Source organism: Branchiostoma lanceolatum, chromosome 2, assembly GCF_035083965.1.
Source record: "Branchiostoma lanceolatum isolate klBraLanc5 chromosome 2, klBraLanc5.hap2, whole genome shotgun sequence".
Lineage (NCBI taxonomy): Eukaryota > Metazoa > Chordata > Leptocardii > Amphioxiformes > Branchiostomatidae > Branchiostoma > Branchiostoma lanceolatum.
Window position 1 is genome coordinate 28,841,935 of NC_089723.1, and position 12,645 is coordinate 28,854,579.

A 12,645-nucleotide genomic window follows, 5' to 3' on the forward strand; every position below is an offset into this window, starting at 1 on the left:
AAAAGAAGTTTGTATTATATGACATACAGTCAAGCTTTCTCCTTATACATTTTGAAGTACTATGAAAGTATGAATTTCCACCATAAAAATGCAGAAAATCCCAGACTCTTTTAGGGGATAGTCAGTATATTTTCCAACAATAAAGGTTAACTTTCCCCCTCCTCTACTAGTAGAAAAGGAACAAGAAACTAGTTGGGAAAATACGAGAAGTCAGTCTAAGTGCATTTCCCAAGCCTCACACATATCAAACCCCATGTCATTTGGCCTAAAGATAACAGTGTGGTAACTTGAAGTTCTATAAAGGTTCTGGGTCAACTGACAGAAGGAAAAGAACAAGAGCAAGAAGAATAGTGAGCAAAAACAATACATTTCCCTTTTCCCTATAAAGAGTATAGGAAGGGATATACAGAGTGCAGAGAGGGAAATATAATCTGTACCACGGACAGGTCCCAGAAGTGCCACCATAAAACTTGGTGCAGAGCGATCCAATCAAAAAGGTGCACTTATTGTAACCGTAGGTCCACAGATCTAGGTGTGCATTTGTAGACACGCTGGTGTAATGTGTACAAGATCATATCAGACATACATGTACATGTATACTGGACCTTGATGTTAAAAGTTCCATTATCATATATTGTGTTTAGTCTTTAACATCAGGCCGTTATATCAGTTCTATGATCGAAGTACAATTCGGAAGGACTTTTGATCCTTTTATAAATTCACAACATAATCATCATACCTTGTCTTTCTTTTTAGAATAGTAGTTGGCAAATAGCATTTTCACCCGATAATAAACTTTTGCATTGCATTCACCTGCTGTTGCTAACATCTTTCTTGACTCCGGAACAAATTTTGTACTTTATTCTCAGTAAAGCCTGTCCAATTCCAAGAATATTGACAGGGTACTTTCATATAAAATCAAGTAACAACACAAAAAATAATTATCTATAGGTAGAATGGTATTTGAACAGCAAAGCAGGTAAGATGCCAGTGTTTTCTGACCATTTAAAAAAAACGTGTTTTAAAAAAGAATATGTGTGTTTGGGGGTCTCTTACAATTTTCAAACAATAGCAGCGCGCCTGTAATAAAAATCTGTACAGTGTTATAGTTGCTCCCCCATGGAAAGCCTTAGGCTGTAACAGAGCTGTGGAAGTAAAAAAAGTTTACCACAAATATCACACTGCACTTTAGTTTTACTTCCATCCATCCATCTCTGTGGCGTCCCCGCGTCCCTCCATCCCAGGTGTCGGCCGCTTCACACCTGACAATGACTGATGTGGCCACAGAGCGCCACTATTATTTACATTGGTCCACTTGCAGTGTTAATTACACCATTTAGGGACAACTCCGGGCCTCACATGGGAACCTGCCGGCTCAACGCCGCAGCTATATGGGGGCAATATAAAACATGCTTTCCTACTGTTGCTGGGAGAACGGGGAGCCCTGCGAGGTGGGAAAAGCAGAAAATGAGGACCAAAGAGACCGTAAACCTGGCAGCTGTCCTCTAGGGAGGGTACATTAGACAGGAAGTGATACATAACAATAGTACCGGATAGGGACTTTCTATATTGGAAACACGGAGACAGTTGGGACAAGGATAAAGATGTCATGCATCTTTGGTGGTAACTAATTAGTTCTCATCCTCCCCTCTGTAGATAATGTGATGAATCTGTAGATTTGTACATATTTCTATTTGGTATCATTGAAATTCAATGAAGACTGGTTATAGAAGACATCTAATACACTTCGATTTCAAAACTGTGCAATGAGTAACATAAAAGGAAATGGGAAAATAGAAAAGTAGATGAGAGGGGAGGGGGGGTGATACTAGTAACTTTAAAAGGAGTAGGAATGAAGTTATGAACCTGACTTTCTACTTTGCTCAGTACAGTGAAGACTTAGGACCACATACATTTTAGAACTGCAGCAGTTACAACTTTACAACTGTGATATTGTCTATCATAAACAGCAGCCACATCAAAGTAATATCAATAAAACGGTACATGTACATGAAACTGCTTTCCTTTTAAAGATATAAACCAACACGAATAAATATTTTATCGCCACAAGAAATCCTATTGGAATATCGACAAGGATATGCCAAAATGTTGAACAAATCCATAATATTATGACTGCAATGTGTAACTTATTGGCTGGCAATATTTACATTTGTGCAAAGCCATCGCAAGTTTGTTATACAACTACATACACACAAAATTTATGAACACACAAAGGTTTGGCTTTGTCAGACAAGAGAATCTTTATGAAGGACAATTTTGTCTTTCCTATTTTTATTGTACCATAATTGCATATTATCAGTCCACATACACTGCACACTTGTATTGGTGATAATACCCAAATAACTCAATTTAATGATGGCAGACTGTCAGAGACAGTACACTGAGTTCAGTGTATTTTTTAATGTCCCCGTCTTTTCAAATTGTTCTTTATCTTCAGATTTATCTCATAGACCATCAATATTCAACCATACTTGCGTTTTCTTTATATGTCTTCAGGCTTGAATAAAAATGTCTGAGGAAAAAAAATCTGTGACCAGAAGCAAGTTAATAAATATGTATCTCCGATTGCTACACTGGGAATCAAGCAGATAGTTAAGTTTTCATCGTGGCAATTTGTCAACCCGTGTATTGACTTCTGAAGCAGCGATTCTAGGGCGGTATCAGATCGGACGTACCCGGCGGTGGGGGGAAATATGAAACAAGATGGATGCAGAGCTATCCCATCATCCTTCCCAGAGGCGGTGGGAGATGCGGGGGGGAGATAAGGTCCGTGGCCTGCAGCCATGGCGCGGCTGATAACTCCGCATGAATGTCTACACCACAAGGTACGCAGCAGAAGTCATGCTTCAAACTCGCAACCTGTATTTTTTTTACCAACGACAATTTACGATCAAACGTACATGTACATGTAATGGCGGTCCTAGGTTATATGCAGGGCAATACAAAATATACATGCTAGTATGCAAAATGACAACTGGAAGTCTGCATGAATGTCTTCACCACAAGGTAGGCCGCAGAAGTCATACTTCAAACTCGCAACCTGTATGTGTAGTTTTCCGACAATTTACGATCAAATGTACATGTAATGGCAGTACTAGGTTATATGCAGTTTGGGCTGATACAAAATATACAAGCTTGTATGCAGGAAAACGCAAGAAGACTACTGAAAACTATGCACAAGTGTCTACACCACAAGGTAGGCAGCAGAAGTCATGCTTCAAACTCGCAACCTGTAGTTTTCCTACCGACGACAATTTACAATCAAACGTTACATGTAATGGAGGTCCTAGGTTATATGCAGTTTGGGCCAATCCAAGATACACATGCACACAACCTCATACCAAGCAAGAAAATTACCAGTAGTTCCAACTCAAAAAGATTACTGAGAACACTGGGTTTTCTTATTATGGAAGGAATCTTTTGCAATCTTTGATGCTGATCTCAAGGTGAGTAAATTTTGTACAACTAGGGGATTAATATATGCATCTTTCCATCTGGAAATTTGAATTGCATCTCCCTTTAAACTTACGTAGTTTTTAGTTTTGTCAAATCACACAATATTGCTGAGGTACAATTCGTACTTCGTTCTATTTATTCACTGACAGTCAAAAACATACAATATGCAGGTACACAACACATATTCTTCCGTGGAACTTGAAGCGTAATGTTTAAGACGAAGTGAAATGGTTTTCCGACATAGCTCATGAAGCTTAGCTATGGCTCCCTTTTTGGAAAGTTTTCCATTGTTAATAAAGTTGATATAAATATATTGTACATGTAAACCCCCAAGGTTAGTGCTAGACCTTCATCAAAATTTGACGACATCTAAAAGTAAACACAGAATAAATTAGCACTAAGTTTTGTACCATAATTTTGATAATAGAGTTATCAAATGAAAACAAAATTGTGTGTCACGGAGGGATGTGGAGTGCAGCCTGTAACTACCAGGGTCCCTATGGCCAGCCAATTATCATCAATTAGCATGATTTTAAAGAAAGGGTCTGTGAGAATGGCTTTTGGCAGATGTGTTTCTTTTCAGGTCATGATGCGGTATGTGCCCCCCCATCTGTTCATCTATGGTCATGTCTGATTGGCCGGTCTGGTTACAGCGTGATGACTCTGTCTGCTGTAGCGTGGACTGATGGTCATCCATCAACAAATTTTCACGACTCCGGAACAGATTGATGCTGGACTTTACGTGATCTGGTTCAATGCCTCTCACCTCTGCTTGACACACAGACTGTCACTCTCTTTTCAACTGGAAAGTCTCTCTCTTAAGATGTACCAACATTTCTTCAGAAAACATGCAAAATATCCTGTCTCCTGGTCTAGAGAATAATTGAACAACCTTGATCAAGTGAATCTGTGGCTTTTCTAGATTAAAGGCCCCTTATGTACATATAGGAAACAAAGGATCAAAAATAATATTTGAAATTTGGTCATTTCTATACAAAATGATTTAAATCTACCTCATCATATTCCCTAGGGATATTCAAAGAGTACAAATGTGACATTGTCATGCGGTGTGGATGTGTCAAAACCTGGGATTTGTTTACAAATCGACTTTGTTTTGGTCTTAAGTACCACGCACAGTTCAACATCAATAACGTACTAGCCATCTTTTGGCCATAGATGAACACAAAATGTGATAAAATATGAGAAGTTGTTACAAATGGCAAAATTAAGAGAAATTTTGCTCTAAGCAATATTTCCACTTTTGGTGCCAAAATCTACCAAAAAGTGCCATAAAGATTTGATGTATCAAATAGAAAGATGGCAGTGTTGGAAGCAACAATCAGCTGTATGCAAAGAGAAGCAGATGTGCAAAAAAGCTGAAAGCACCATCAAAACACCTCTGTACCACAGGACCGGGCCCCATGCAGGAGGCTTAACTACCACCTTGGTGTGCAAAGTTTTCAGCAGCGTGTCATTAACAAGACAGCTGATTAGAGGCCCCACAGGCAGGGCAGGAAGCCCCGTGATAGGGACAAATTTCAGAAAGAGAGATTGTGTATAATACACATAAGTTGCGCAGCTTAGAAATTAATACATGTGGGAAAAAATGGAATTAATTGTGTGAAAACTTCAAAAGAAAAACTTCTCTCCTTCTTTTCCCCTGTCCACTTGTAAATGTCGGCAAAACAAATTTCAGAGAGATTGTATAATACACAAAGCTCCGTACGTCAGTTGCACAGCTTAGAAATTAATATACATGGCAAATGATGGAACTCATCAAGCCAAAACTACTTCAAAAGCAAAACTTCCCTCCCTCTTTCAGCCTCTATAAATAGAAACTACAATGTATGTGTCTTGAGACATGGAAAGTTATTCAATAGAAATATCTGATCCAGTACTACATTTTGTATATTCACGAGTATGCCATTGTAAACAGTATTACACTGACAAAAAAACAAAATATTTTTCAACCTGATGCACATGTAGAATATGGAAAGGTTAAACTTAATCCACATTTAAGCTACGTTAGCATTGTAAAAGAAAGAACATAACAGAGGGCCTGCATGGGGGGTGGGGGGGTCCCGACAACGCTCTACGCTAAATTCGGAGGGCTGGCTACGTAATACGCTAAATTCAGAAAGCTCTACGCCCTATGTAAAATTAAAACGGCCGATTATGCTCTACGTAAAAGGGGCATGCAGGCCCTCATAACAATGTGAATAGTATTGTTGTAGACAAAGTGTCTGTTGTAGCTGTTTCAATGCACCTGTTCTGATTGTTAACAGGAGCTGGGAACTGGACAGAGTGGAGTAGGGCTGGTCTTTAATCCCATTATTGTCAGCACCAATCAAAATTGATCTTTACAATTACCATGTCACTGGGAGGGTTGAAAAGTGTTTCTTGTACATTAGCAGAGCAAGGGAAAAATTTTATCACACAACATTTTGAAATATTTCTTTAACTAACAAAACTGACATTGTTTTCAAAACAACTCAAATTGCAATTATTTAAAAACAAAAATCCCTTTAACAGTTAAACTTGTCCTCATAACCGTGACCACCTGGCCAATGTGGCCACTTTTTGGTGGTCCCTTAGATAATTTTTCCCATTGAAACGAGCATGAAGAATCCTTTCTATAGTGACCACCTGTCCACACAGACCATCTTTTATCGGCCCCCCGAGTGTTTTTTTGGGGCAATTTTGACTGCTCTTCAAAATTGCACAAAAACTCAAGACCACCTGGAATGGAATAATAAAACACTCTACCAGAGGAGACTTAACCCAGACAGACACTACCACCGTATTCCCTTTGAACCACATTCAATATAGACTCGATTCTTACCATGTGACAGCTTGTCAATAAAGCACCTTAGGATAGTCATATGTCATGAAACAACTGCCATCAATCACACCATAAACTTATCTCCTAACTTTTTGTCTTTAAGTGCTAGCAACATAGGAATACCGTATGACTTTCAAAAAGCAAAAATGCCTGCAAGTGACAGTGAAAATCTGTTATCAAAGTGACCGGATCTGTCTGGCCTTTTCCCCGAAGTCGTAAAATGCTACCAGCAAAGTAGCACAGTGATTTTCAATTCTATTATCTTCCAATAAATGCAAATTGAATCTGCTGTTCTGAGGGAGATTGTATCGGGTTGCAGGTATGATCTACATTCTGTAGGTCAGGTATCACTTACTGCAGGTGTCAGGCTTGGCCTGGTTAACATGGCCTTATGATAATCGCTGGTTTATTTGAGCAAAAATATAAGGTGTCCAACAGTGGCAAATTGATGTCTGGATATCATAATCCATGAAAATCATACCATTCTGATACAACAAAGAAATTTTAGCAGTTTAAGTAGCATATAAACAGAATAAAGTTGAATACATATACATTGTGTTCACATCAACATCAAAATGTAAAAAATGAGGGTGAGGGGGCCCAAATGTGAATAAAAAAATTGATTGCTGGAGAGTAGGGGGTGACGCTAAGCCCTGGCATAGCTGGTGTCAAGAGTCATGATATTACAATACAGGTTTGTAGGCCAGCTGTGCTACAAGTCATAAACATCAGCATATTGCACAGGAGAATTATGAAGAACACATATTGCTATTTTGTAATACTTCAGGAGGCACTTCTACAAGCAACGTTAAAGAAATGCTTGCACCAAAAAATTACTGTAAATACATTTAAGTTTGCATGGTTTTGATTTGGCGGTAGGGAGGAAATGGAGTGTTCGCAATGGTTTTCAGTTCGCGTTTGAGACAATAGACAAGGGGGTAGGAGGGAAAAATTAAGCAGTGGTTTTAAGTTTGCATCAAAGAGCTTACCGCATAAAACCACTGCGAACATTTCTGTATTTACAGTGCAATTAAGACATAATGGTTTGTCCTTTTTTTGAGAACAAAACCACAGATTTACATGCCATTTTCTTTGTTCTTATTTCACCTCAGCTTTGTTACTTACAGGGATATCATAATAGAAGTGTCCAAGGTTATCAACCAAAGTTGGTGTATGATAATCTATGCGCATAAATCAAGGGGAATTACAGGATGAAGACTGTTTTGTCTGCCAGGTATCCACAGGACGCTGCACATGTGAGGCAGGGTGAATAATGTGGGCAGGATTGCAAGGTGTTTGTCTGGAACCATCAAGCCAGGCAGGGACACGGAATACATGAGGCCTGTGTCCTTGGCTCGACCCTTTCTAATATAACCTGCACACATGTACACTGGGGCTGCGGGGAGGGGCAGAGACAAGGTTACCCATTCACAAGACGGATGACGCAAAGGTGTAAGGGCAACAAAAGTGACTTATTGCTTTCGATTTTTCCTGTGGACTTGTATTAGGACAGTGTCGTTCGGATGCATATGTATATTGACTGGGAGCTTTAGGCACAATTTTTCCTAAGCTTCCGGATTTGACCCCACTGTGAATCATATGATGATATTTTGACATATTCATGCATACGAAGGTGCTGTAAAACAGTATGGTTTTTGTAAACAACCTTGCAGCACTTATTAATATCTTATTTGATATTCCCACGGATAAACAGTCATCTGGTCTATGGAGATGTAAACAACATTCTCATGAATATTCAAACCTTGACTTAACATCCTTTCACATTTTCAAATCATACCTTTAGCCATAAGTTGAATATCAGATATATCTAATATCCACAATGTCAGCCACAATTATAGCTCTCTTTCAAATCTAACAGATGTTGCTTTTCTTGGCATATCTACCCAATGTCTAGTTACTAAACCTCAAATGGGAGGAAAATTTCTCAGGTATTTGCAACAATTCTTGTGTGGACAAGAAGTCAGAAACTATTTCCTCTTTCCAGATGCACTTTTATTTCACAGTTTGCCAATTATGAAGCAATTGTCCCACATGTAATAAATGTAAAAACCATTTTGGTCCAGGGTGGATATCTGATCTATTTATTGCAGTTATAAAATGCAAATGTTACATTAATACTGGACTTGGGTTTTGGTGTAACAAATGTGGCCACCATGCCTTTAATATCATCTAGTCTAGTTGGTGACTGGGAGACCTCGGTTCAATCCTGGGAAGGGCATCTCAGTTGGGGCTGCATCTGTACTTCGAAAGGGATGTAAAATGGGGGTCCCGTGTTTAAGGTGGTGCCTCAAGCGTGTTAAAAGTGAAGGGCTAGCAACCGCTCCATGTAAAAATATCTGTAGTTCTTGTTTCTTTCACTGTAACTTTAAGTTCACTGTGTTCACTGTCACTGCTGGACCGTGAACTTATCATCACAGTGAAAAACCTATTCATGATTCCTTCACACATCCTTTGTGCAAGTCACTTGCTGCCACTGTGAAGTTAAAGTTCAGTGAAAATGTCCATTTTTCTTACACCGTGAAATTTTGCTACCGTGAACTTAAAGTGAATTACAGTACCCTGCTACAGAAACAGTAAGGAAACTTGTTGTTCTATCTGCCACTAGGCACTACAAGGGTTTGAACGAACAATAGTAGAAATGCTGATGGTCCACTGTATAGTAGAAATACATGGCAAGAAAGTGAGCCATACCTGATTGTCACTGTTAAGGGCGGTGAAGTATCCAACGATAAGGATGACCTCGTGAAGTAGGTCCTGATTGGTCCAATGTGTGCAGTACCACAGCAGGTAGCTGGCAATGTGGCGAAACTCCAGTGAGATACCCTCTTCTCCCAGTGCAGTCTGTAAGAACAGTAGAGAGGGAGAGACATGATTACACTGGAAATATACCAAAATGTAACACTATACCTTCTACTATTGGTTAATAGGAAACAAGTCTGCATATGTTTTGGAATTGACTGTCTCTGATACTTTGGCACAGATGTTAGTTTTTTTTATCTAGCTTGGCTCTGAACAGGACTTGTCAAGAAGCTCTAATTTTTGTGAATAGAAACTTGGCAACAGGAATATTACTACTGTATGAGATAAGCCATTGGAAATACCTGTCTTAGCTTTGTTCTGATGGTATAGGTATATTTTCCACCACTCAAATTATCATCAAGTCATGACAATTTTCAAATGATTAATTTGACATAAGTGACACACTACTCTGGTAGCCTGGTATCCATTCCTATCTTAACGCCAGTCCACTCCTCTGATCGCTTTACCTTTGTGAGAACGAATGTAAGTGAAGGATAGGGTTCAGACCTATTTCCTAGGGGAAGCCATAAGAGAACACAGGTGTGATCAGCACAATGTCTCACCACTATACAATGTACAGATTTATGCATTGTGTATATTGAGACCAAACAACAGGTTAAAGCCTTCGAGCATTAACCTGCTAAAGGTCAAGCGGATTAAACAAAATAAAAAGAAAGCATTTTAAAGAAAACAAACACAGGAAAGACAATGTGTATCCCTCAAAAACTAGGGGTATGCGTAAACATTATCCAACCTAGCTATATCCTAACCTTCTTAGGTTACAGGTTACAGACATAGAACACCTGAGGTCCCTGACTCCTTTTTTTAAAGGATTTATACACCTTATACCTTTGTGAACAGTTTCATCAGGCTGGTAAGTCACTGGATAAGAAAGTTCTTTGTACGCAATGTTACGTTCAATACCAACGTTTCAGTGACTGTCTGTCACCTTCCTCAGAGCAATTCTGATTTTGTTCTGTTACGCACCACAAAATACAATATACCTTGCAAACAAAAGGATAGTCACACTGCTACATTTGTGTGTGCCTTGACTGGGTGATCATACATGTATAATGATATCCCTATTCTTCCAGTTTCCTTTTTTATTACACCTGGTGAGCCGAATGACTGATGAGCGGTGGTTACCCCCACAATGAGAAGTAATCATACACCTCATCAATTATTTATCTGTGAAAAATAAACACAACTGGCAGGTGGTGCCTTTAATCAACTTTCCTTTTGCCACTCGACGGAGCTGTAAAACGGGGAACTTTCACATGCTAATGTCTCCAGCCTTGTTGAGCTGAAGTGTGGGGTGTGTGTTTTTTTATCGGTATGAATACACACGCTCTCTCTGATGACTGCGCAGTCTGTTTTAGGTAGTAAATCTTAACTTAAAAACAATCTTTCAAAAAAAATTTTATTCTTAAAATAACTTGGAGGAGGCCAGTAGATTGAGACCTCGTATATGTGGTTCGTGAATGGGTGGGACGGGGCACAATAGACGGGAAAATGGAGAACAATGACACTTCAGTATAATATATAAATACTGATACTGCAAAAGGGGAAATGTTCGCAGTGGTTTTATGTTCACATTTTTCACGATGACCTCTTTACCAAGGACTTAAAACGCCACGAACATTTCCACTTTTACGGTAAAACCCTGCAGTTTCAACTGCGAACTTAAAACCACCGCAAAGACTCCATTTTGTCCCTACTGCAAAATTCAATCCACGCAAAGATTTCCCCATTTAAGGTATCGGCAATAATGATGTTGATGCTTAGTGTAATTCTTTTTTTACCATAATGTTTGTGATACCATAATATTTGTGGTAAAAAAAGGCAAGTATTATCTGCATACTAGACAGCACGTTGTATCCAGAACCTATCTACATTAGTATGTATAAGGCCACGTTCACGTACATAATAGTAATACTGAATGAATGAAGACCCTTATTATAGATATTAGTATCATACCCATAGATAGTTTTCATATGTCAGAAAAGAAATCGTGTGTAATGGACAGAATTCCGACAATGCTGACCAAACATCAATCAGATACTGTGATAAATTCTATTGTAACTATCAACTCGACATGCTTGATAACACATTGCAACTGAGGAACCATGCCGGTCAAGGGTTAAACAGTGTCTAGTTGTTGTTGACAGTTGTCTTTATCTCTGACCAAATACAAGCAATTCATCAGTCAAGCTGATCATCGACAGTCTCATGTATACACATTACATTTTGGGGATATGCTATATATGTATTTTGGATCTGTTCAAACTTATTTCAGGATTAAAAATTGCACATCTAAAAAACAGTCCACCTAAATATAAATGATCTGAGTATGTATGTAAAGTGAACTCCATTTTCTATGTGGTAACTGCTGTGGTGGGTGCAGCAGCATCATACCCTATTGTTATCAATACCTCGAAAAGATCCTTTTGTTACGCTGGTACACCTGTTAGGATACTTCTTAAGAACCGGCCTCTACCAAAGACGCCATCCTTACACCTGTTGCACAGGTATATTTTCAGCTTTCTCAGAGTTTTTTGCAGATATAAGAAATGCAAGGAAACACACGTAAGGTGCAAGCTTTGTAAAAACAAAATCATCTTTCATTTAGCACCCCATTGACCAATGTTTTTTACCTGCCGTGGAATACAGACACCGTGGCACCAAGTTACAAACCGTAATCGCCCGTAAACCAAAGTTGTGATAAGATACTTAATTATTCATATAGGTGTGAGCACGGACAATGGGGAGGTGACAGCGGTGACGTGGGAAGAATTGTCAGTGGAGAATCGAAAAACAAAAGGCTCTGTGCCCAAGGGAAATATCCCGAAACAAAATTACCATCGTATCATAACAATTTATCAGCGCTTAGCAAGGCGCTCGTAAACAGAAGAACTATACATAGTATTAAGTTGCAGCTAAAATGTCACTCAACTTTAACCTGCTCCCTACTGCTTAACCTCTTAACGGAGATAAATCTTAAGCCAAAAGCTACTTTAGCAGTGAAAAGGTTACAGTTTCCAGCTACCATGATATACATGTACTTAAAACTGTCATATCCCAGTTGCCTAAAATGTACATGACATTGTATGACTCAGTACAAGCGTCCTCGACCTTCATCTTAAACTCAACTGCCAGTACACTTTTTGGTCGCCCCTTGGACTGACCATAGCATGTCCACTTCATGATAGTAGCCACTTTTGCTAAATGCCTATAGTATTCTCCAAGCAGAGGTTTTGGTCATTGTGGAATAGGAGTGGCTGCAATTCCTATCATGAAGGAAATCGCAGCCACTCCTAGCACCCACAACCCACAATACCTCTGCTTGGAGAATGCTAAATGCCTTGACGGGTTGTTGGTACAGAGTGAGACACAAGTTTGGCAATCGTTGTGTAAAAAAGTTTGACAGTCACTGCCTATACAAGTTTGACAGTTACAGTATCTGTAACTTAAAACAGTCCCTGCAACTCTTAACTCATATATGTACC

At 39.1% G+C, this 12,645-nt stretch overlaps 1 protein-coding gene across 4 annotated transcripts in view; it reads right to left on the minus strand.

The window, feature by feature from the left end:
• Positions 1-12,645, minus strand: part of LOC136428424 (S phase cyclin A-associated protein in the endoplasmic reticulum-like) — an 85,084-nt gene that overhangs the window by 8,986 nt on the left and 63,453 nt on the right. For all 4 annotated transcript variants that reach the window (XM_066417907.1, XM_066417909.1, XM_066417908.1 and 1 more), the window contains one exon: positions 9,032-9,181. In XM_066417907.1, the coding sequence (XP_066274004.1) occupies positions 9,032-9,181 (150 nt within the window). The remainder of the gene's footprint in view (positions 1-9,031; positions 9,182-12,645) is intronic.